Source organism: Panulirus ornatus, chromosome 66 (genome assembly GCF_036320965.1).
Source record: "Panulirus ornatus isolate Po-2019 chromosome 66, ASM3632096v1, whole genome shotgun sequence".
Lineage (NCBI taxonomy): Eukaryota > Metazoa > Arthropoda > Malacostraca > Decapoda > Palinuridae > Panulirus > Panulirus ornatus.
Window position 1 is genome coordinate 21,815,818 of NC_092289.1, and position 27,240 is coordinate 21,843,057.

The 27,240-nt window shown below is 41.8% G+C and overlaps 1 protein-coding gene across 5 annotated transcripts in view; it reads right to left on the reverse strand.

Moving 5' to 3' along the window:
• LOC139746842 (all-trans-retinol 13,14-reductase-like) overlaps positions 1 to 10,667 on the reverse strand; it is a 29,206-nt gene extending 18,539 nt beyond the window's left edge. The window contains exons 1-6 of one of the 5 annotated variants that reach the window (XM_071658440.1): positions 10,588 to 10,667; positions 7,462 to 7,646; positions 4,779 to 4,909; positions 2,757 to 2,901; positions 2,145 to 2,277; positions 531 to 693 (exon numbers count right to left, since the gene is read on the reverse strand). In XM_071658440.1, the coding sequence (XP_071514541.1) occupies positions 531 to 693; positions 2,145 to 2,277; positions 2,757 to 2,901; positions 4,779 to 4,909; positions 7,462 to 7,639 (750 nt within the window). In that variant the 5' untranslated portion in view covers positions 7,640 to 7,646; positions 10,588 to 10,667. Of the gene's footprint in view, positions 1 to 530; positions 694 to 2,144; positions 2,278 to 2,756; positions 2,902 to 4,778; positions 4,910 to 7,461; positions 7,647 to 9,516; positions 9,568 to 9,667; positions 9,769 to 10,587 lie in introns of those variants that run through there. The other 4 variants (XM_071658441.1, XM_071658439.1, XM_071658442.1 and 1 more) reach the window with 4 other exon arrangements.
• Positions 10,668 to 27,240: the final 16,573 nt, after the last annotated feature.

Here is a 27,240-nt window from a genome sequence, read left to right on the forward strand (position 1 = left end):
CTTGGAGGGAGTGAGGAGGATCAGCAGACCAAAAATGAGATCATTTCTATTACACAAGACCATTTCTAAGAAAGACCCCTGGCATTATCCAGGATCTCTCTAAAGGCACCTGCAGCCAAAGACTGTGATTCTTCCAACAGAAGAGAAATGAACACTCCTTTAGAATAAGAGGTTCTCTGACAAGATTGTACTTCCAGTGACAGCCTCACCAAAGGTGACTTTTCACTTGCAGTGTAACCTTAAGCAAGCAGAGACCAGAATATCTCCGACATGAGCTGGAGGAATGAAGGGAAAAATGCTTTATCAGGGCCTGAACATGCAGATGGGTGACTTTCAGACTGAAGAGTTTGTATTCCATGGTGTGATCTACCTAGTACTGGTTATCAAAACAAGTGAAATTAAAGAACACCTGCTTACAGTGTTAGTGTGTTCACAGAAGGAACAGATTTAGGAATTCTACATGTAGTTCACTGTACATTCTTTCGAATATGTTTCTTGAATCTTCTCTTTAGTAAATAAATGTTACCTACCCAAACCACTTCCTTGCATGTCTTGGCATTCCATTTATAAAAAGTGGTGAAAAAGTTGATAAGTCCTGTAACCTGCAACAACCAAACAGCCCACAGTGGTATGAACTTCACTATCATTGATTGTGCATTACTTGGACGAAGCTCCTTCATTAGCTTGAAGAATCTGAAAAAATAGGCAAATAAGCATTTACCCTAAAAAACAACACAAATGTCTATCAAAACCAATCTTATCCAGTGACCAGAATTAAAGCCAAAAGCCATGGAACTCAGGCTGTTAAAAGCAAATTACCGATTGGATATAGAAACAGGTATACATTTCAGATGGGAGAAACTGTGGAGGTGGAATAACTGAGTGAAAGATGGCTTGAGTGACTGGGGCGTGAACATGCAGGAGAATGTGAAGCATGTTTGTGAGAGCAGACTGGAGCAACGTAGTCTACTGGGGGATATGTGCTGTCAATAGGCTGAACCAAGGCATATGAAGCATTCGGGGGAAAATAAGTAAATGCAGTGGAATTGGCTGTGGATAGGAGGACTCTGGCTTTGGTGCATTACACATGACAGATAAAGAGTGGTTGTAACTAAATGAGGCTGTTCTTCATCTGTTTCTGATGCCACCTCACTACAAGGGAAAAAACAAATTAGTATGAATCAAATCAATATTACTATAAATCCTCAGGGACCTTTTTATGGGGCTCCTGCAGCTTTACGGTTATGCTACAATCAGCTAGAAAATGATGGACTTCTTCGGAGAGAGAAATCTTTGATGAGACTATAATCCTTTTTGTCCATTAGTAGGCAGTAATTGGTAAGCAGCAACTGACCAGGTACTACCTGCCTGAGTTTTGGAAAGGTCATTGAAGCATTGAAGCTTCGCAGAGCCAGCACTTCAGTGGTTGTCAAGTTGTACTCCCCTGACCCAGATAGCCGTCTTTTTTTTACTGCCTCACCCAAACGTGAACTGTCAGTATTATGTCCACAAATATACAATCTCTCCTTGTCATAAATAACACTTGATAACACTTAACTCACACAACTTATTCTTCGTAACTCTAGCTTTTCCTGTGGTAAATGCTATGTGCCAGCCTTACCTTTTGGCAAAATGGTAGGAACAATTGACAAAGGTAGTAAGTAAAACCAGTAGGCAGGAGAAAAAGTGGAAACATTTGGTAGAAGTAATAGGTTGGAACATTAGGCAGAGACATTAAATAAAGGCAGTTTGTACGAACACTGGGTAGAAGCCTCTGGAAACACTGTGCTAAAGTTGCCTTTTGCCAGTGGTTTTTTAGGGTATGACACTAAAGGCTAAGAAGTGGTAGTGGAATTCATTAGCTATGGAGACTCTCACTATCGCCAGCCTCTTGAGGAAGTTCCTGAGGAAACAGGCATCTGAGATACAGATAGACAGATTGTAATCCTTTTTGTCCATTGATGATAATACTGCACAACCTCGCTCAAAGCGACATTTCATTTATGGTGTAACATCATTCAGGTGAGGTCCAGTAATGGGATAACAATAATACATAATAATATATAAAAACAATTTTCACAGAGAGAATCTCTTAGCTCTTCTACTGATTAAAGTCACGTTTAGAAAATAAACTGAATCTATACCTGTCAATATTTTCTGCTTCAGATGGGAATTTCTTTTTGAGAGACTCCTGCCAGTTGCCTTTTCCACAGATGACAGGATATTTCCGATGTTCTTTACCTTTTTCTGCAAATACTACGATATCATATTCATCACCTGAGGAAAAGAGAGCACCTTTCAAGTGTCTAGTATTTCTCTACCTAGTACGATATCATATTCATCACCTGAGCAAAAGAGAGCACCTTTCAAGTGTCTAGTATTTCTTTACCTGAGGAAAATGATGAGAAAGTGGTTGAAGTGAATAATGTCAAAATAGACTAAAAGATATTCAGAACTGTAATAGGTATTAAACAAAGGATTTAGGTTTTGGACAAAGAAAAACTATTTCTCCTCTGCTGGAAAAGTCTGATGGCAGTGTGGATGGAGACATCTGTTAAAGTCAAAAAATTATGAAGCTTTTACAGCTATGCAAAAGACTCTGTTCACTCTAGTACATTGGATATAAGCTGTAGATATTTGTGAGTGAAATATGAGGCTGTGTACACTTTATTCATATCATGTAAATTGGATCAGAGTTGATAATAACACAGAAAGTAAACAGCAATTATACTATAATACCATGAAGAGCAACTTACTCAGTGGTGCCCATTCAAGCTGACCATTTGTGATCTGATCAACATATGTCTTAGACAATGACTGGAAATTCATTTCACCGATGTAATGGATGCCAACATCAAACTCATATCCCTTGTCTATGAATGTATGGCAGCAGCCACCAGCCTGTTGTACGAGAATAGTTTTACAAAAGAATATTCTGACTGTGCTTCATCTCATATGTAATTATCGAGTTGGAAATATCTAAAGACATACATAATCAACATATGATTAACTACACCTCTATTACACACTAAGAGCTAATGTTCCCAGAAAGTTAAGTAAAGAAATGGAATGATGCACTCCAGGCAAAGAACACTACTGGTGTGAACAAATTTTCACCTGAACAATTGATTTACTTCTGCAATAATCAGGGAGCAATCATCATTGTACAGATATCTTCTCTAATACAACTTTGTTTAAGGTGGCCAATAAATATTCAGTGTGACCAGAAGTTAGGTACACCACTAATTACTTCATCCTTCCCTGAAAATGCATCTAGCTCATCCAATCTTGTAAGTTTTTGAATGGTATTTATTGTTACATAAAATGAATAGCAGTATACCATATGCTGGACTCTCCAAAGCAGATGGATTATGATACTGTATGTCACTCAACTGGGTCTAATATATGTACTAACCATATTTCTGAACACTTCCCTGTTGTATTTTAAGACAAATTTGACAAAACAACATATAATTTACTTCCTTAACAATTCTCCTGTTCTGGTGATATGCCAAGATCAACTCCTTTTCAATTACAAATTCATGTAATTTGTTTCCTGTCTGACAGTCATACATACATCTAATTGTCATATTGTTGTCACCACTTTGCATTAGACAGGGCTGAATTTCATCTTTTAAATATCTGACAGTTGATGTTTGTTGAAGTCTCCTTGTAGGGTTTCAGACACCTGAACACTGTTATCATTCTCATAGTCTTAGCATCATCTACAAACATTTCCACATATGATTCTGCTCCTTCGAGCATATCATTTACATATTTCATGAACAATATGGTATGACAACCATACATTCTGACAACTATATACTCTGATAACTAAGCCATGTGGACACTACTAACTTCTGGTTATCTAAAAAATACCCAATATACCCATCCACCTCTCTTTTTTCTAAGCTGTTTGTTAATCTGTCTCTAACATAGTTACTTTCTCCATGAATAATCATTTCAGCTTATCCTTTTAAATATTTTAGATACCTGTCAAGAGATACTGTGCTACCTGCCTAAGCACAATAATCGAATCTTTAACCCTCTTTCCTCCCTAGATTTATCTTGATCTTCACCTAAAATGGGTTTAGCAATCATTTTAATAATTACTAAAGCCTACCTTACTTCTGCCAATTATGGTGTAAAAAGAATGTCCAAGTAAAAGTGATAAATTAGGCAATTTGAAAAGAAGAAGGAGAAGAAGAGGAAGAAGAAGAAGAAGAAGAAGAAGAAGAAGAAGAAGAAGAAGAAGAAGAAGAAGAAGAAACAGCTTTCTCAAAGAAATGTTATGAATATATTTTTCCAATACCTATGTTCATGTCATCAATTCAACGTACACCATAACCTAAAATCTTACAAATGATATGTCACCAGCTTGGGGCATACTCTGTATATACATTCTCGCTTTTCCTATTGTATGTACAGCAATCAACACAGTTTCACTCATGAAATGAAATGTTTTGGAAGACTGCGCATTTGTAATCTTGGTTAAGAATATAGTAAAGAATATATATAATGTATACAAATCAATTTCCTTATTGAATACAAAAGGGTACTTTAAAACTTCAAGGATTCCTTCTCCAAAGGTTCCTGCAACTTCAATCATGTGCTACAATCATTGGTAATGAAAAGAATGCACTCTACTGATACCTTTTTGAAGATGACTTTTCACTTTCGGCACAACCACAAATGGACAGAGTCTGTTATCTCAAACTATAAGGTATATTCATATACATTCACATGTTTGATTGACATAAATGTGGGGAAAAAGTTACCTGGTCATGTTGTTCCAACACTAAGACTCTCTTGCCAGCCTTCGCCAAAATTGCAGCAGTAGACAATCCCCCAATACCGCTGCCTATCACAATGGCATTCAGGTTCTCTGGAACTCTGTCTGAGCTGAAACCTGCAGATATCATTTATCACTGCTGTAATCAGGGACATAAAACATATTCAATAAAATGTATTGATAAGTAAGACTTGTGCACCCACAATGAAGACATGATGTACTTCTTTTATTTGCCTTTGCAGGTTAGGCTATACATTTCATGTTTACTCTCTGAAGATATCAGCCATAAATTCTGAAACAAGCATAATTCTTTTGTAGATGTTTTAAACACTGCAGCAAGTTATTCAAAGTGTTAAGCTATACCTGGGTGCAGGATGACTTGAATTCAATACATTCTTTTGAATGGCAAAGAAATCTTTTATAATTATGACATGCATCTGTGTTGCTGATGTTTCACCATGAGCTAAACCTTTACCTTTACCTTTCTGCTCCAGGAACCCCTCCTCTGGAGCTCCTGCAGTGCTCAAGAAACCAGTTATATCCACAGGGATGGACCACAGGTCAAGGAGTATGATGATGTGTATGTGTCTGTGTAAGGTAATGCAAGAAATTTAGGGGCGAGTCTTCATTGTCTTCAGTATGGAATTCACGTTTTGGGCATGAGGGATTTGAGATACAATGAATCTGTGTTTGTAATAATATAGAAATGGGGGTGTCTACAGCACAGATGAGAATGTGTAGTTTGTATTTGTCTAGGTAATGTGGTTTCAGTTTGGTGTATGTTTTTCAAGCAGTTTTCAAAACTAATTTGGGAAGGCAGTTTTTTAGAGCTGGTCTGGTCATTTCAATATGTGCATGTTTTATCAGCATTGTTTGTTGAGGTTGGGAGATCTATGAGTATAGGTTTCTGAACTGTAAATTTGGGGTAAGTTCAATATTTCTTTCTGGGGGTTGGTGGTTAATTATGGAGCAGTTTGGATGGGAAGGCTCTAGTGCCCACATCCCACCTTCTACAATCCACATACTTCTCTTGTACATGTAAGTGCTGCTCCCTAAACAAATCCCATTCCTCACCCAATTCCCTAGTTCTGTTTCGCTTGAACCTTTTCTCTCATTAAATAATGATGATAATGGCCCAACCAAAAGTGACTCTTCCAATGTACTGTAACATCAAGCAGGCATTAACATGATACAGATGTGTCATTCACCCCCCACATCAAAAATGTCAACACATAATGCAACACACACTCAAACTGCCCTCAAAATGTTAAGAGGTATCAGATTTGTGGGCAAGATAAAGAATACCTTTGTATTTTCTACAAACATTTCATCTACTCCATCATGAACTACACCTCACCTGACTGGTAACCTGTCTTCTCAAAAGCAAATATAACAAATGTTGCACACCACACAAAACAGAACAATCACAAGCTTCCTAGCAGCCAAAAACACTCAATGCCTACACATGAAACAGAGATTTTCCTAATAAAATCACACCTCAATGTATTTAGCACTCAATTCTCTGAAACAGCAGACTCCTTCCATTCAAACCAATCCATAACTAACTATCACCCGACAAGCAGAAATATGAAGCTCAATTCAGCTACACACTTCAGCAACCTCTACCCACAGATCCCCAAACCCTGAGTAAACACATCACTGACAAAACACATATACACTGAAATGACCCAAAAAAGCAATCAACATAAAACCTCCCAACTCATTCATTTATCTATTCACTACTGTACCCTTCCTAGGTCTTCTTGTAAGTTGTCTGCACCCTCCCTAACTCTCTCATATGCTTGTCATGTAAAACAAAGGTGTTCTCGTATGATTCAATTCCTCAGGGCAAATCATTGACATGACTGGAAATAAAAGTAATCCCATTATTGAACCCTGTGAAACACCACCTGTTCCTTTCTCACAGTCTAACATGTATTTTATTACCGTAATGATGAACTTGCAATGTCAGTACAAGAGGTGGAGCTTGGTCAGGTCAATGAAAACAACTTTCAAGAGTATTCCTTTATACGACAGTCTATTCAGAGGGTTTATACTTAATTTCATGTGGGCCTCATGCCACTGCAGAAAGCTTTGTCAAAAAATAGCAACATGTTGCAAAATTATTATAGGCACAGCTCATAGTTATCTTGTTAAGAAGACAGAAACTATGGGAACAATAATGCTGCACTAATGCTATGATTCTATAACACGTCAGAACGCTATTTCATAAGCTTCTAAGAAGGAGGAACAAGAGTGAAATGTAAACACAGATCAAGGTGTAGTACTTAACTACTGTGACATGAAAGCAAGGTTATATCACAGCATGCTGAACTGAAAATGGAAAAAGTGTAATGATCAAAGGCTTCATGAAAAATATGAAGAATGCATATCTACAGGTGATCATGGTTGCACAAAAACTGAGTGGAATAACCTGGCTAACACTGATGAAGCATAGCAAGAATGCACTGACATAAGGAAGGCAGCTTTTATAAACTACAATCAAGTAAAAAATCTCACAGTGAGACATACTGCAAATCTTTTATTCTTATCATCTATTCTCACAGACCACTGTTTGCCATAGCATACACACTATGACATATGTTAGCATGGCATATCATACTTAAGAGACATGTCACAATTCAGAACAAACTAATTATCTTACTAACCTTGCTTAAGGACAGCATCCCTTTGCTTCTGATCTGTGACTTTGTCTTTGACTTCTGAGCATGCATTTTCCTTAAATGGGTTGGGTGATGGGGATTGGGCTCTAAAGTACTGGAGACCCTTAATGACAAGAGCAATGATCACTACCACTGCTACTAATGGCAAAGAAATTAAACCCATCGTCAACCTGTAAACAAATTAATAAAGAGTATTTCAATGATTCCACAAAATGATCTAGTAGAACAGGTCCCTATTTATGAAAATATAACAGTAAAACTCATTCAATTGCCCCTCATCCACTTCAACTGTCTTAAGCTTATAATTCTAGGATAATCATGCAAGTGAACAGCATGTTACCCAAGAAACCATTCTTTTTCAAGTTTGTTAATAACCTCACCCACAGTAACTATTCTCATATTCATGATTCACCAAATATTCAACTCACTGGTTAAGGAATAAGCTCACTACTCATACTTCCTGGACTGGGCTGCATATTCTCCATCTCTTATGTAGTAATGCATCTTCATTACTATATCAAATCCTTCTAACTTCCTCTCCATTTCCTCCCTAACATCAAACATCTTAACATGAGATGAATTCTTTGTTTCCTTAACCCTTGTATATTTTTCCAACAATGCCTTGGTTCTCCAGCACTATCATGCAAGAGGCCTAATGTAGGACTGATACCCAGAGTTCTGGAACCAACACTGTCTCCTTCACCTTGCCAGAGATGCTATTGTGAGCAATTTTGGCAGAACTGCCTCCTTTAGACCCAAACCAAGTTTACCCTACCTTTCCCCTAACGCTACAACCACATCTCTGGTTGTAAAGTCTACTCTTGTCCCTTCCTCCTTGCTAACTTATTGTACAAACATGAACTTTATATGTACAGACATTCTAAAACCGTCTATGAAGGTGAGGGAAGACGAAACTTTAGGAGGAGTGCTTCCTGCAGAACTGCTATTCTAGTTAAACTTTGGCTTGTTACAATCAGAGCCTGAAATAAATGAAAATGGACTGTTCATGGGTGCTTGTAGGGTTGAACCCTCTGGCCAAATTAAACTCACCTTTCAAGGGTTTCTCATAATCAAAGGAATTTCAGCATCATGTAAAAGATGGTTTGATGCAAAAACTTTAAGTGTGCAACAAATCCAACACCTTATCTAACGACTAACCAGATTTCCTCCTCTGCCTTTCTCATTCTAAAAAGGTAGCATGACAGGCAAACAATGTCTTCGTTTGCATACATCCAATCTCTAGCAGCTACATGCAATATACCATAACCATTGCCCACCATCCACAAACAAGTTTACTCCATGGTTTATTTTGATAGCTTCAAATGTCCTGATTCAGCACACTGACAGCCTGTTCCACCCTCATACTAAACTGATACAATTCATTCAATCCAAGAAACACTTCTTGCCCTCCTTAATGCCAAGGTCCAGATACCCTAAACCCTCCTTCACTCCATCTTTCCTCCCGAGGCTTCTCCTTCCCCTTGCTCCATTCATCTTTGACACACAAGATCCTCTTAGTCACTCTTTATTCACTCGTCCCCTCGATAACAATTACCATTTCCACAGACCCTGGCTCTGACACCTAAGGCTGATTGTCTTTACTACAGAATCATGGATCAGAAACAACAACAGTCCCTGTATAATTCTCGAGGAACTCTTCTCTAGTTGCAAGCTGAAGTATTAGTTGCAAGCTGAAGTATACACCATCACACACTGTTCCCTCATATCTAAAGTTCCTCACGTCCTTATTTAACTTAATATAATCCTAAATACCCTTTAAGATTTGCAATAGTCTTCTGTTTATAGCTCTTACATCTACTGTAAGAAAAAAGAAATACTTAAAATCTGACTATCCCCAAAGTTGCAATCAAACTGCTCACGAGAGACCACTTGTTGCATTATGTTATGCAATATGATGTTCATCTAAATCACTAGCCGCTCCTTAACACCCATCACTATTTCCACAAGAACCTCAGCTGTTCAGCATCGTCTTCGTTGGTAATGACTTGTTCGAAATGACAATCCTTAATATGTTCTCACACTTGACCAAGATTTTTTTTTCACCATTCTTCTGTGATGTACAAATCTAAATGCTAAATGACATGCCATAATATTTGTAGTACTGCATCGATGAATAGATTTGGCAACAATTTTACAATTAAGGTACCCTGTCATACATTATGAAACTTACGTAGATGAAGAGCACAATCACCTGGATTTTCATGGGTTAATCCCACTTCCGTGTCTTCATCAAGATCTGTTGTTGCCAACTATGAGCTCACTAGTATCGCCAGCTGGCGAGAAGTGTTCGCCAATAGCATCGCCATCTTCCGTGCCTTGACCACTTTTAATAAATTTTTTTCTTTTCCCCAAGAAATCAATTTAGATAGATTATTCAAAACTTAGCATATTCTCCATTACGTGTGATACTTACAGGGTAATTGTATAAGATGTAAAATCACAAGCGCTTACCAGTTACACCTATCATGATACTCGGAGTGTACAAGAATATAGAAGCATTAGGCTTATACATTCAATATCAGCTCAATATATATATATATATATATATATATATATATATATATATATATATATATATATATATATATATATATAATCAGCTGAGGAAAAGAAGTCTTCAAAAACCTCGCCTTTTGGAGGCCAACCTCCTCTCCCTGATTAGTGTTTCGAAGCCTTAGTAGTGCATGAGCCCCAAGGGTTATGTCAAAAACCCCTTTTACAAAAGTGTCCTGGGGCCATATATATATATATATATATATATATATATATATATATATATATATATATATATATATATACCAGTTGTTCCTGGACTTCGCCAGCTTATGGCTACACCGCCGCGAAAGGGCTAATCTTCGATAATGCTGAGCCATAGCCAATGAACGGAAAGGAGTACAGGTTGCCAAAGATACTCTTCCCTCAAAATGTCCATTTCCCTGCTCCCAAGGAAAGCACAGCCTCAAGACTGCAATAGTTCTAATAAAGGAATCTTGCTGGTTGCACTGTAATAACAATATAACCAAACGTTCACTAGTAGCTAACCTCAATGTCTAAAGCTCATTGCCATGAGCACTATGGTGCCGGCCTTACCTATTCCATCAGTTACCTGGAGCAGTGAATCTGGTGCTGGCCTCTGCGATCAAACTGGCCTTCAAGAGAGAAAGATAAAGAGATAGATAGGGAGATCTTGGAAGACACCTGGTAGCTGTTAGCATGTATTTGATTTTACAGTGATGAACAACTATGTAAAGATTCAAATTCAAGAAATTCTATTTTTCAGAATTCGCATGCAGTCAATGAACATGAGTTGGGGGATGTCCACAAAAATAAAAGCGCCCAACTTATAATTTCTGGAGGCCGCCAACATGTCATTTTTTTGCTCTCTTTGGCAACACTGCTGATCATGTCCAAGGTGATAAGAATATAAACAAATTAAAATATTTTCAGTTTGAAGAGTATTTTCAGGGACAGTATTTAGTGAATAAAATGATCAATCAACAAAGCTACACTTGTGTTACTCTATTTTTTTGGATTTTGTTGACATCATCCGAAGCAAGTATTAACATTACTGATTTGATTTGTGCTGGTAACTGGCAAGTTCACTGTGCACCCATGCTCATCCTGTGAGCGGTAGCGCAAAAAGAATACAAAGGTCACAAAGGGTCTTTCTCTGAACCCAGTGAGTTGATATTTCATGGAATGTTACAGTTCATAACATGTATTTCATTACAAATATAATATGTTTCACGTGGTAAATCTTACCGAAAAAATATTTCAGGTAGCTTGTTATTAACAATGTGTTGACACTTCTTGCAGGGTTTGTTTAGATCTATTCCTAAGTGGGCTCTATTTTTTCACATTCTATGACATAGTGTCCTAGTATGTGTCCAAATCTTTGACCACAAACTTTACAGTTCACACTATTAACATCTCCAGATAGGCCAAAGCGCCAACAGCACCTATAGCCTTAGTCTGGCAGTTACAACAGTACGTAATCTGCTGATCTTATTACTTTCTGCATATGCATGTTTGACTTTACACATTTCACTGTGATGGAAAATGCTTTTACTTGCGCTTCTCTGAACTCGTCTTCGTGCTTCGAAGAGGTCTGTTAGTTCCCTTCTGAATTACAGTTTTAAGGCCTTTAATTGACAACCCAATTTTGTTTTCAACATCACCTTTTCTACGGGCAAGTTTGGCTGAAGCATCAGATTTGTCATGCTCACGGAGGCCTATATGAGAGGAAATCCATAACAATTTCATTTGAATCCTTTGAGTTATAATGTTTGAATATTTGCCTCTGGCTTCAGAGACCAACATGTTGCATTCTGATCTCAGGATTTCAAGTGCAAGTAGTGAAGATAAAGAATCAGAGATAATAAAACTGTCTGTGGCAGCGATTTCTACCTGCTCAAGAGCAGTAAGTACGGTGGACAATTGATTGCTTAACCTTGGCCGTGGTATATCATTATCAAGTGGTCAACAATCATTTCAATGCCCATCGTTCCTTTGACAAACTCATTCTCTTCGATAATGATAATAATATTAATACAAATAATAATAATAATAATAATAATAATAATAATAATAATAATAATGATAATAATAATAACGTATCTTTTTTATCTGCCGATATAAATCAGCCTCTGCTCTTGACGAGGGAGGTGGGGATGCGAGACATACACATATATTGAACACATAACCTAACAGTTTTATACCAGCAAAATAGCATAAAAAACAACACTGACACCCAGAACAAACCACGCCCAAACAATCATGTCCCCAGCTCATTTCCTCGTACAAATATTTCCTTGCTTGTTAATTTAATATTTTCTACCTAATTTCTCCCTTCTTATTCATAGACAAGATTCATGTTCTACCTGCTGATTTTGAAAAGAAATAAATATCACAGCAAAGGATCTGCAGTGTCTTGAATTTTGTTCATTTATAGCAACTACGGACGAACTGATTATAATGCGCTATACCATACGTGCACTCACGGTAATCGTAAGGCTGATGGAGCCTCTGAGGTTATTTTGTCACACATCCTCACATCCATTAATGTTAAACCGTCCTCCCAGTATGTTCTTGATGTCTAAGCAGGATATATATTTGGTCTCTCACATCCAACTCCCATACCATCATCATAAAAACTTTAATGAAATTCTCTCTCTCTCTCTCTCTATATATATATATATATATATTTGTGATGACATGAAAAAGGTCTGCATTCCAAAAAGCTCCTTACATTTCATGCATATCATCATAAAACATCAACTTCGCTTGAATAGCTCGTCCCTTCATTCACCTCTTATCTTGTTCTGTTTCTCCAATACCCATTCCCTTTTTTGTTTTTACATTCCACTACACTTTCTCCAAGGTTTAAAGTGCTTCTAAAGTCGTACATTTATTCACCTATACATCACATCTTATATTCTACCTCCGAGAGCCGAGGTTAGAAAATTAAAATAGTTCGTCTTGAAATTTTGTTGTACTCTTGTTTTCTTTGATATGCTGCTAAAAGGAATATGGGTACGGGTAACTCTTACAAAACATATCTAATTCTTATGACCTTTGTTTGACACCATTTTTGCTTTTCTGTGCAATAGACATTCTGCCTCAAACGATTCAACTTTGGCCTATTAAGTCTGCTTGTATAATGATCGATACATGAAGCCATTCATGTTGGGTGAAATAAGAAAAAAAAGGTGCCGAAAATAAAGGCTTCGCAAATCGATTAGAAAATTAGTAGCTAGAGTGCTGTATTCTATAAATTTCAGCTCTGAAGTGATTACGACCGGAAGTGAATGCAGAATGAGAATCAGAATGGAGAAGTTTCATAGCTTGATCCGCCTTGACTCTGATATGATAAGCATTAGACCAAGAGGGTTCATACCGCAAATGAAAATATCAAGAGAGGACTTCAACTACTTTATCATTGTCACATAACCTTCACAGGGGCTCCTCCAACTCCTATGTAGTATGTGCACACACACACACACACACACACACACACACACACACACACACACATACACACCAGCCTAAGCCAAGTTCCTGATGTTACTTCGCTACAGCGGGAAAGGTGAGAATTAGATGAATCCTATGAAGAGGTAGTCAATCCTAAGAAGAGGTAGATAATCCGATGAAGAGGTAGATAATCCGATGAAGAGGTAGGCAATCCTAAGAAGAGGTAGATAATCCGATGAAGAGGTAGATAATCCTATGAAGAGGTAGATAATCCTATGAAGAGGTAGATAATCCTATGAAGAGGTAGATAATCCGATGAAGAGGTAGATAATCCTATGAAGAGGTAGATAATACTAAGAAGAGATAGATGATACTATGAAGAAGTAGACAGAAGAGGTGGATAACGATGATGACAATGCCGAAAGCATATGAAGGGTTCATAATAAGACCACGTCCCTCGGAAAACCATACAGTGAGGTAGCCAGCCATGTACGAGCCCGCACCTCACAGTTGGCAGCCCTTACGCCAAGCCTGGCCAGCATGGTAGACACACCGTACCACTGTATGGCTTTACATACTCCTGCGCAGGTAGACAATACCAAGAGAACATACGTACATGCCCCAGGAACCATCTCTGTGAATTAAGTGGAAAAATGAACGGAACGAGAGAATTTTAGAGTGGTTGTATAACTACGAGGGAGGCAGTATAATTCACCCTGGGAGGCCACACCTGGACTCTCTGACACCCGGCTGGCCTCCCAACACTCTCTCAACCCTCTGTGAGGCCACATCTGGCCCATATGACACCCGGCTGGCCACCCAACGCTAACTGAAGCCTTTGGGAGGCCACCCCTGGCCCATCTGACACCCACCCAACACTCACTCAACAAAGCAAGAGCCGTAAGAGCCCCACTTTGAAGGCTTAGGAAGAGGCGTTTTACACCGGCGGCTCCGTACCACAAATCTTCGGGGGTTACTGTGTGGCCGACCACCCACAGCCTCGCCGCCACCCCTGGACTTCTCGAAGCTGTTGTCAGCCTCTTAGATTTACGGCTCTGTTGTTGTTCTAGTAACCTCCAGAACACAAGAGACGGTGGTTCAATTCTTAAAGTAGATCCAAACACTTCTGTGAAATGTATCAAATGTTTCTGTGCCCTAAAGGACGAGAATAAATTAGCTTACCTCGAAAGCAAACTCACAGGTAATTTCCATTTTTACAGTCGGTAATGATGGCATGTCTTCGTGCCAGGGCCTCGGGCCACACTGCTAGCAGTGTCTGCGGTCACTAAGGCGTAGTGAAGTCTGCCAGTCCACAGACCTTGCAAACACTCCACCATTAATCCTGGCAAAAAGAATTTCCACCACTCGACACATGTCAGAACTGTTATGCTTTAATTGGATACAGTTCATACTAGATACTGCTGAAGAGCCATCAGGATAAAGAATTGTTCACGTATGTTATTTCGTTCCCTTGTAACGAGCAACACTCCCGGGTGATGTGATGGATGCTAACATCCATGTTGTGGCTGCAGGGAACCATCTTAAACACGACATCCCGACCCACCTGTCTCCACCGAACTGACTCTCCATATTCTCGACTCGGCTTGTGTAACATAATGCTAAATCTATAATTTGTTTACATGAAGTCTACACGTGTCTATCCTTCACTGAGTGTTCACAGGCAGTAGTTCCTACCACAGTACAGCACGGCCACCAGGCACAGACCTTGGCTTGCCATGATCTCCAGGTGTTTTAGCAAGATTCCCCATCCTATGCTACAAGCAGATGTCTCCTTGCCCTGGGTACACAGAGGTCAAGCCTCCAGTCTAAACACGACACCTTGCCTGCTACAGGATCATTAAAAATTCTACATAAAAGTAGGAAATAATACTGGGGTAATCTGCGACAGGTTGGAGCGGTGGGTGAGGAGTGGAATACATGTTGGTAAGACATGATCCTGAGGCGAACAGTGACCAAGGTCCTCCCGCTGACCCTGTCGTGTGTCCATCTCATCATCCCAAGCACTTCACTACTCACCAGGTCCTGTGTCTCTCACCACCGACGCGTTGTCCCAGACACAGGCTCGCGTGTCAGTGCTCTAGACCTACGTCCATCTTCCTACTCTCAGTCAAGTCCAACTTGTGACAATGATCAGTTTCATCTGTGGTCGGCTCGCTACACCAACCTGGCCATCATCAACAGAGGTCATAACAACATGAAACTGACGGGCTTACCTGTTATACCGGCAACAGATAAGAGAAGATGATAATGAATGTCAGGTCGTACAGATGCTAGACTGTACGTACACCTGTAGGGTTCTAATGATGACAAGGTCTTGTATCGTGTATGTATGTAGGACGCTTCAGTCCATCTTTATTTGTGTGTGGAGGCAAAATAGCCGTCTATTAGTACCTGAACAGAAACTCTACTAAATTGGCAGGGTTGGCGCGTACACAGAGAAAGAAGAAAGAGAGTTTTAACAATAGCAGTGAAGTCTATCTCACTTTATGCTACTAAGTTATGGAAAAGAAATAAAGAAGCTTCATCAGTCTCTGACCCGGCAACACCACCAACCTAACCAACAGAGAGCCACCTCTTCTGCAGCAGCAGCACCACCACCAGCGCGGCAGGAGGCTGGCCCAGGTCGTGGTAGAGGAGGGAGAACCTGGGTCACTGCAGGAGGAGGACGACGGCAGCGGGGGAGACAGTTGACTTCGGAGCCCCACACCAACAAGCAGATGTGGGTCCTCACTCGCTCGTGATTTCCGTCTCGTAAACGACTAACGATGTTCAGTAACAGATATGTGATGAATCGTTCATCCATGCTATATTATGTCGGTCTGGAAGAGTGACTGATGAGGAAGACAAATGAGAGATTTGACTTCACTGACGGAGAAGAGGAGCTTGGAAGATGAATCTACCGGGACGATGGCTGCAAGCCTTCCTCGATCACATGGGGATTCACACATCCATACCAAATTTCTTTTTTTTTTTTTACATAAACAATTCGGAAAAAATGAGTGTACCCAATCCACTCTACGGATAATAAAACATACATTTCACTGATATGTTATGCTGACTTTAAAAGCCAGTCCATCTGAGGGGCGTGTGTGTGTGTGTGTGTGTGTGTGTGTGTGTGTGTGAATCTTCTGCGGCACGTGAGTGCAATGGATCGCACACAAGCGCGTGCGTTATGCAACACGTGCGTGGAGAGGGCCCACAAACATACATCGTAACGACCTCCTACAACCTTGCCTACAACAGTGGAGGTTAACCCGCTTTGTGTCAGGTCAATGCAACGCTGTGGTGTGGTTATCGGCTCTCCACCACCCGTCATGACCTGACCTCGACCTTCCTTACCTAACGTACTTCCTGATAACGCTTATCTTTACGACGTCTCGCTGGCTCACACACAGACACACACACAGACACACACATACACACACACACACACACACACACACACAAGAACCCCTAGATGGCGGGAGGGGTCGGTGTCGGGTCCTGACCCTTAATGGTCAGGTCAAAGGTCGAAGGTATGATCCACGGATCATACCGTGATGTATGATGGGCTAATTCGAAAGGCCTTGATTTTGGCGTCAGTTGCCGCTTCAGCTGACAAATGAAGAAGAAAAAAATAGTGACGTGTGCAGACATACTATAGTGATGAACACGTCACAACTGGCGGGACTGAACAAACATAACAGAAAAAGGAGATCAAATAAAGACAAACATCCCACATTATGTAAAAACCGACATATGTCGGAACTAAAGATGCGTTCACCCTCATAAGACTAATCTTACACACACGCACAGGGTGGTGAGGGTGGCCCTGTTGCTGAGCGGGGCGGTGGGTGTTGCTGGGCGGGGTGATGGGTGTTGCTGAGCGGGGTGATGGGTGTTGCTGAGCGGGGCGGTGGGTGTTGCTGAGCGGGGCGGTGGGTGTTGCTGGGCGGGGTGATGGGTGTTGCTGTGCGAGGTGGTGGGTGTCACTGTGCGGGATGGTGGGTGTCGTTGTGTGGGGTGGTGGGTGTGGTGGGTGTCACTGTGCGGGATGGTGGGTGTCGTTGTGTGGGGTGGTGGGTGTGGTGGGTGTCGCTGTGTGGGGTGGTGGGTGTGGTGGGTGTCGTTGTGTGGGATGGTGGGTGTGGTGGGTGTCGTTGTGTGGGGTGGTGGGTGTGGTGGGTGTCGTTGTGTGGGGTGGTGGGTGTCGTTGTGTGGGGTGGTGGGTGTCGTTGTGTGGGGTGGTGGGTGTGGTGGGTGTCGCTGTGTGGGGTGGTGGGTGTCGTTGTGTGGGGTGGTGGGTGTCGTTGTGTGGGGTGGTGGGTGTGGTGGGTGTCGTTGTGTGGGGTGGTGGGTGTGGTGGGTGTCGTTGTGTGGGGTGGTGGGTGTGGTGGGTGTCGTTGTGTGGGGTGGTGGGTGTGGTGGGTGTCGTTGTGTGGGGTGGTGGGTGTCGTTGTGTGGGGTGGTGGGTGTGGTGGGTGTCGTGGTGTGGGGTGGGGGGTGTGGTGGGTGTCGTTGTGTGGGGTGGTGGGTGTGGTGGGTGTCGTTGTGTGGGGTGGTGGGTGTGGTGGGTGTCGTTGTGTGGGGTGGTGGGTGTCGTTGTGTGGGGTGGTGGGTGTGGTGGGTGTCGTTGTGTGGGGTGGTGGGTGTGGTGGGTGTCGTTGTGTGGGGTGGTGGGTGTGGTGGGTGTCGTTGTGTGGGGTGGTGGGTGTGGTGGGTGTCGTTGTGCAGGTCTGGGCTGCAGCACCTGGCAGGGATGGCAACACCAGGCTCTGACCACAGTCAAATATATCTAGATAAGTTTTTGTTCACATGAAGGTATACTAACATGCCAATCTTAATTACTAATAATAAATTCTATCCGAAGGTTAGCAACATGACATGACCATTAGCAAGAAACATTACTTGGACATTTGGTAAAACGTTCGCATTAGATTAATACCATTTCTTAGTCCCTGTTGACTGCTAGTGTGAGTGGAGCGTAGTATGGAACATTCTCTCTCTCTCGCAGTACTCAACACGTAAATAACAGTACATGGGGAATATAGAGAAATAACAGTACATGGGGAATATAGAGAAATCTTCAAGGTTTAGGAAGGTTATCAGTGGCAGGCAGCATGTTGCCGTGTCTCGAGGCGGGCGTATTTCTCATGGCGATGATAAAGTTAAGATACGAGGCGGGTAATGAATGTGTCGGCTGGTGGCGCGGTGTGTGTTGTCGCTGTACCCACACACAGTCTTGTGACGCTGGCAAACAAAAGAGAGAAGCGGACGTTAGTTCATGAGCCTTATACCGGTCAAGTGTTTGATGTGAGGAAGATGGTCCGACGTTCACAAGGGCTTCATTTGACGAGGCTGGTATACTGTTCAAGTACTTGGTGTGATGGTGGTGATGTGATGTTTCCTAGCGCATGATGCGAGGAAGCTGGTCCGCTGCTCAAGTGCATGACGGGAGGAGGCTGGTCCACTGTACTGGATTATTGGTCAAGGACTGCGATCGTTTCAACAAGGAAGACAGAGTCCTGATTCGAGCGAGCAAAAGGATCCTTCCTTTACCGTGGATGGGCAAAAACGCAGATACAAAAACATCCTCACTTAGAATCCTTTTGAAATATGTATCAACCTAACCATCCACTATCCTTCACCTCTTTATGCCCAACTATCTGATAACGTCCGGCCCAAAACGATCCGGCGTTATCTTTGCCGTTGTTAAAGCTCGTCTCATTACTATGCTGGGGAGTGTGTGTGTGTGTGTGTGTGTGTGTGTGTGTGTGTGTGTGTGTGTGTGTGTGTGTGTGTGTGTGTGTGTGTGGCGGGAGTGGCCGAGGGAATACCAACGGAGGAGAGTACGGCAGGTGGCTGGCTCCGGGAACCTGTTTGTGTGTGGTGTGTGGGGCCCAGGTGCTGAGTCCCGCTGCTGCTGCTGCTGCTGTGTTCACACGCAGCCTACGTGTATGGCCCAGCTGCTGCTACCGCCGCCGCGGCTGCATCCAAACCGTTCACACTTCACCTCCGTATCCTCAACTCACTCCCGCCTTAGGGACAGCTTGTCGCACGCCACCGCTCACCTACGGAAGGACGTCCTTGATCAAGCATGTTCTCACGCACGGTAAAGCCTTTGTCACGCACACCTGACTTCACACCTGGACGCGGCCGCGCAAGACACACGAAGTAATCGCCCACGTCTTCGACTTTCCTCCTGCTCTTCCAACCTCGTGTGAAAGGTCTCTCCCTCCTTCCTCCTTCGCAGGGAATCCTTCACCCTGCCTTTAGTGGTGTGTGTGTGTGTGTATGTGTGTGTGTGTGTGTGTTGTGTATGTAAATGTGTGCTTATGTGTGAAGCCAGTGTCCCAGGTCCAGCCATAAGACTGGCGATATGTATTACGCGAGACAGTTTTTACCGGACGAGTAGGAATGTAGCGTTCGCCGCCAGCATGCGGATCCAACGCTAATTGGCAGAACTATTGGTCGTGTGGAGTTCTTGTGGTGTTACACGTATGCGTTAGCTAAGGTTCGCGGCGCAGAATTTGATCCTTGTCGGAAGATATGCAGGGTATTGGTAATTACTAAAGAGTTACTTTTATCACAAAACTATTCACCCAAGCATTACATTTCCTGGAGGTCACTGACCAGATACACAAATACATTTTTACATGCACGATCGTCACTACATATAAATTCATATATACAGACATACCTACGTACACACACACACATTCCCTGTGCTGTAAACAAGCTTGCCTCTAGTACTGCTCTACAGCATCTTATGATTGGTATATCTATAGTTTATATATATCAATGACATCAAAGTTTCACGGGTTTGTCTATATAAAAAAAAAAGTATCCATATAACTATGTTCATTGAATATGAGGAACTCAGTAGGAAGGTGGAATATTCTCCGCGTCCTGACCTGGGGTCCTTACCTCACACAATGCCACCACCTCATCGCCTCATGCTCCCCTCATACCGTACGTGTGGCATCCCCTCACACCTCATGCATGAGCGCTTCAACTCGCCATCGACCTGACCTGACCTTAGAAATACCTTCTACTCACCCTAACACACGTTATCATCCATCTCACTGTCAACATTTACAGTACCAGAACAATTTGTACCACAGACATTCCATGTCTGGTTCCTATGGTACCTCTGTACGGTTCTACCTTACCCTCCCACTGCCACGGGGCTAGACTACCACGCAGGGCTGACGGTACATCATACTATGACACTCGGCAAATGTTGACAACGTGAGACAAAGAGCCACAAGACGTGCAGTATTACTTACAAGACCCGGGATGGATGATGTTGCTTGTGGTAGTAATAAGGTGTTGAGGGTCTCCCTACGACTAGTTATTTGTCCCATGATACTCACAAAAAAGTCAAACTTTATTTCAGTCGGTCAATCAGTAAGTCTCTCTCTCTCTCTCTCTCTCTCTCTCTCTCTCTCTCTCTCTCTCTCTCTCTCTCTCTCTCTCTCTCATATATATATATATATATATATATATATATATATATATATATATATATATATATATATATATATATATATATATATATATATATATATATACAGAAAGATAAAAGAGAAAAATAAATCAGAAAATATTTCAACTCAGAGAGCCTCTCCTGCTTAAGTTCAAAGACCAAGCACAGCCCCAATGGGTAGAGCGGTAAAGAGTATTAGCTATGACACGTGGGAATTAAGGGTTCGAATCGTATGTTCAACACTAAGACCGCAGGGAAAACAACACCTTAAAGGAATCACATCCTCTCAAGTACATCTACTTCGATGGCAGCTAAATTCTCAGTTGAGATAAATGGGTTTTCTCGGTTTTTTTATTATAAGTAAAAGTAATATCTTAGTGTGAACATTCTTTTTTGTTTAAGGGTATAGTGAAGTGACCCATGACGGTATTAAACACACGTGGATTCCAAGCAAGGTGCTGGGAGAAGGGATGGGTCTGGATACAGGAGTGAGAGCTGATGGAAGAGGGGAAATGGTCCGGATGAGAGAGAGAGAGAGAGAGAGAGAGAGAGAGAGAGAGAGAGAGAGAGAGAGAGAGAGAGAGAGAGAGAGAGAGAGAGAGAGTATATTAATGAAAGCCACTGTGAAAGATACGTAATGGTGGGAGGTGAGCGGGGGAGTATCCGGTACAGGAGTGGCCGTATGCTCGAGTGCTTCATAAAAGAGCGGGTCTTAGAGATAACGCGGCGGTGATGGCAGCGTTCTGCATGACTGGTCATGCAGGGGGGGTAAGGAGGCAGGAGGGGGAAGAGGTTGGTGGGTTGGTGGGAGTCGAACATGGGGTTAGGGTGGGTGGGAACCATGGTAGGTGGAGGGGGAAGGTGTGGTGGCATCGCTACCCTGGGCAAAGCTTCGAACTATCTGTCTTGTCTATCTTTTTAATCACCTTTATCTATTGTCTGTTAAGTACACGATAATCTTTCACTTCCTTTTCAGTCGGGTATTTTTATAGTCGCAAATGAGAGATTATATGATTACGTTTATTGATATTTTGCAGGCAATGATTTACCTTCCACGAACAGACATTAATTCTGTGGATACAAAACCTAAAGACCTACAATAGAGCTCCGGCAGGTTTTGAGGAAGGATTCACCGCAGGTTAAACCTCCTCCTGATGCCAGACCCTCATATCAAATGTGATTTTTCATAAGCGTTAAACATTTTCACGCGAGGATGGCTGTCCAGTGAGTGGTAGCTCTCCTCCCTTCTACCACCATCACATTCTATGTCTTAACTGTTGCTTGTTATCAGTTACACTACGAACGACGTGTTGCATCTGATGAGGCTGCATTAATCGTCAGTCGACGATGTAGCAGTACAGTCTTGTCAGAGTTCGATTCTAAGGAGTCCATCTTGTTCCTGCAACACCAAGCCAGCATCCACTTGTGAAAAGAGTCCAGGAGTTGTGTATATACTGGTTTATGCCTTGATCTACATCTTTGTTGTGGGGACTGGGGCAGTATGAACATTATCCGCATATTAACTGTTTGCCGTAGGTGGTGACTGAGACGGGCTGGTGAGGGAGGGGAAAATGGAAATCCTCCCCTCCTGTACTTTCCATAAGGAACTCAAGAAGGAGCTAAGAGAGGATTCTTCCTCAAAGGTTCACAACCGTCTCTGCTCCTGGTGTTACTTCGCTAAGGCGAGTAACAACACGCGGGTATGTTGTAAAAAATATATGCCTCTGTAGACGATGCCAAGTTTATGACAGAAGTGAAATATTACAGCGACTGCGACACTTAACACGACTTGAACCTGCTCCAGCGGTAGTCAGATGTATGGCTGCGAAATTCAATCTTAACGAAGGAGGTAAACTGAAGATGAGGATCACTGAGGGCAGAGCAGACCCAAGCTACTACGACCTTGCGGGAAGCAAACCACTGGAGGAGGAAGCCAAGCTGGAGACCAGGACCTACCTACCTAGGGACGCCATGTTGGAGAGGCTGTGAGGGAGGAACGACACCCCTCACCCAACGTCCCAGGTTGGCCTTCCAGGACACGAAGAAGCCGTTCAAGAAGACAATACACCACACGCTAGACCCACAATCAACATATGCCTCACGAGTTTGGTCTCCCCGCCTGACATGACAGACGCTGGTACTGTAAAGAAGCCAGAAGTGGGTGTGGGGGAAATCTGAGCCTCAGTAACAGATCTGAACTCCAGGGAGGAGGGAGCATGGCCATGGTCTAACACACTTCAGGAGAGAGACAAGTCAAGGAGAAATATACTCACGATCTTTGAGAACTGTGAGGATTTGATGAGATAGATACTGATTGATCGCTTGAGAACTGTGAGGATTTAATGAGATGGATATTGATTGATTGCTGGCAACTGAGAGGAACTGTTCAAATGAAGAAGATGACGGAATACTCAGCACAAGTTGGGAGAGATTGGAAATGACACTTTAACGCCAAACGAATAAAGTGCATAAGGAAGAGACTTTGTGAAAAGGCGATGAATATCACAGTAATCGAAATATATATATATATATATATATATATATATATATATATATATATATATATATATATATATATATATATATATATATATATAACATGATAACATCTGGAGGTGAGGAAGGCCAGGGGAAGGAGCATCAGGTGTGGCAACATGTTAAGGTAATCACCCATCATGCCAGACTCCACGCATCACGACGCCTCCCACTAACTCCTCTTCAATCCTTCTTTCACCTCGTACTTTCCCTTCCTTCAAAACATCTCAACAACAGAAGACAAAATTAAAATTTGATTCGAGATTTAAAAGTTAAAAGTGGTGTATTTTTATGCTGGTAATTTTATCATTGTGTTTCATATAAATGACGCAACTAATTTCTAGTGTTACAGGATGACAGCTTCACCGAGCGTGGGGGAGTGGTGAACAGGGCTGGGCTGTGGGGAGTGGAGGGTGAGGCTGCGCCCTGGGCAGAGGCGGCTGGGGAGGGTAATGGGTCGTAACAAGCGCCACAGAAGAGGAAGAGAAACATTAAGTCTATCATCTTAATCTCTATGTCAAGAAAACAGTGTATGGATGTAACATGTGTATGAATAAAGGGCCGACATCATACACAAACAAGTCGTCTCACCTGTGAAGGGAACCGACTGGAAATATGTTTTTACAAAGACAAAACAAAACAAAAGACATGGTCAGTTGTAGGCCAGGATGGGTGGTGCCTGTAATTAACTTTCTAAACAAAGAGAAACAGATTTGCTGAAGTGCTTCAACTCAAATGAAGACTTTGATCATTATTTTTAATTGTATGAATAAGAAGAATGCTGAAGGTGTGGTGACGGTGGTGAACCTTAAGAAAGAGCCTGAGATTAATACTTGAGTCGGAGTGCGAGCGAAGAACGCTTTGTCCCTCTGATAAGATGGTTGGTATGGCACAGGCAGGGATATATCATACCATGTGTTGCATCGGTTATCAAGGGGGGAGAGAGAGAGAGAGAGAGAGAGAGAGAGAGAGAGAGAGAGAGAGAGAGAGAGAGAGAGAGAGAGAGAGAGAGAGAGAGAGAGAGAGAGAGAGAGAGAGAGAGAGAGAGTCGGGCAAAGTTTAAATTCAAGATCTCTTCAATTCTCAGACATTTTAGTACATTTCTTCAACCTGCCACATTACATCGCTCTTTCCTCTCCTCTCGCACCTCCAGTGAACAACAAACGAACGATACGTCAAAATCATCTTCTCGTAAATGTTCATTCTAGTACTACGAGGGAAAACACATCTGCCTGTAGCTCCACACCCCAACAGACGGCCAAGTGAGCATAGCAGACGCGGTCTAATAGGATTTAAATTCTGATTCTCATGCGAACCTGCAGACAGTGGTGTTTGAACAGACGTTGGAATCACTGTTTAAATATGTACCACAATGGTCTGTAAGTCTTAATACCTTGATGTATATGAAACTGGTATTGCAATAGGTCGTTTAAAACGATGGATTACCGTCACTGATATTCTTAATCCAATCACAGTATAAAGAAGATTGAGGAGTAATAGCTACCTGTTGAATAGGATTTTCGTGGGTAAAATTTCGTTCTCGCTGGTTGCCGATGACCTTTCCCTGGTCAGCATCCGTGTCCCGTATACGTCTATTTTCTCTCCGGATGTTCCAACAAGTTTCATAATAAAATCTGTAAATTTTCGTTGATCATGTTTTCGCTCGCGGGTATGACCACTTTCCTCCGAAAAGCCTAATCATGAACCAGACATTTTAAGTTTTTAAATTTTTTTAAGTTTTTAAATTTGTTCTTAAATTCTTAATATTTTTTTTTTGCTTTTTTTTTACTGTGTAATAACAGAAACTGCTTTCTGGATATGCATTATACTTCATAAGAGATAATGAATGGTGAAAAATTAAGAAGTTCTCGGGGGTAAACACAGACGAACTACATTTGTCGACGGCCCAAAATTACCCCGTTATCATTCCTTCCTTCACGCATTCAAGCTATCGCTTGTGTATCCTTTCATCTTTACCACCTCCGTTATCAACATGATTATATCAGTGAGGATAATAATAGTTCCTAATTTCTTAAAACTGCCTAATCTCTCATACCTGTAAATACATCCCCGCCTCTTCTTCTTCTTCATCAGTTGTTTGGTAAACATAAACATCTCTCAGTGTTTTAGGTTTACGAGACGTACATAATAATCATAATAATAATACAAAAAAATGCATTTAATTGGCTTTCCTATCTTATTCTACTCTTATGCACGTCTTGGCAATGTTTATTCAGAATTCTAGTCAAAGTTTAACCTCATTTAAACGTTTTGACCTCCTGCCTTTGGCTTGTCCTTACAAAGATAATCATAATAGTTTTAAAATTCATTGTCAGTTCGGTCTGAAGTCAAAATGTTGCTCAACTGTTTTTCATTTTTTACTTACATTTTGTCTTGTGTCGTTCGGCTCCGTTGCCTCAAACTGTCTCAGATCTTTCGACTTATTCGCCTCGGACCACTGGTGGCTGTGCCCTCCTCCTGCCCACCCCAGTCCACCTCATGAAGCAGGTCCGCAACCCACTCCATCCACCTGACAGGAGGTCCGCGACCCACCTGACAGTTGGTCCGCAACCCACTCCATTCACCTGACAAAAGGCTTGCGACCCACTCTACATAGTTCTGCCCCTCTCTCGCCGTTCTGTGCAAGCCATCTTGAAATTAAAAAAAACTCCTCTTATTCTACCTTTCTTCCATTTCCTCCCGTGTTTTCTCGTCTGTCTCTGGGCCTACAAGGGTCAGAGGTCGTTGTTCCGTCGTGCAACGACGTAAAACATATCTTCAAAATACATTAAAAAATTTATAAACTTTTCTACTTATCAGAAACTGTATATAATGATCCCTAGAGGGTAAAAAAATGAAAAAAAGCAGGCGATAAATGCTTTTACAAGATCAAAATTCCGTCTATCAGTTTCATGATTCCAAGAGCTATTGTTAAACTGATTTTACCAAGTTCTTTTATGAGTCCGATATCTTCACTAAATGAAAGCTTTCCTTACGTATAAGTTACAAAAGAATCTGAATTGAGGTAGAAAACGGAAGCTCGATCATATTAGAAAACGGGGTTTTAATCTCACATTAGAAAATGGAATTTTAATCACATGTCAGACGTGGAATTCTAATATTCAGAAAATATGTACCGAGTCACTGAGGCCTCTTGCCTGCGATAAATACTGCCATCTTAAATTACAAATATCACAACTTTCGAAGGCTTTTATGAGTTTAGGAGTGAGAGTGGACGGGTCTGGTATATCGTAATTTCTGTATATGATCCTACCCAGGAGGGTTAAAAACTGTCGTCCCTAAGGGTCCCCCTGAGCTTTGGCTCGCACGAGAGAGAGAGAGAGAGAGAGAGAGAGAGAGAGAGAGAGAGAGAGAGAGAGAGAGAGAGGTATCAGTGATCCCAGGATGACGTATTGCGCCCCCTGCCGGCTGTATCAAGTATTACATCAAAATACCTTCACAAGGTGAGACTGTAGCAGAATGCATGAGCTCTCTCACTCATGGGAACTGTGAGTAAATTGTGAGTCACAAATATAAGGCAATTCCTCAAATGTTGCTTTATTTGTTGTTATTTATATGAACCTCAGTTATTTCATGAGCGGTTCATAGCTCTAGGTACTGACAGTGTCCCACATTACCTGTTCACCGTTCCAGACACTGACAGTGTCCACATTATCTCGTCACCGTTCCGGACACTGACAGTGTCCACAGCTCGACACTGACATTACTGGGAACACATGACATACAAG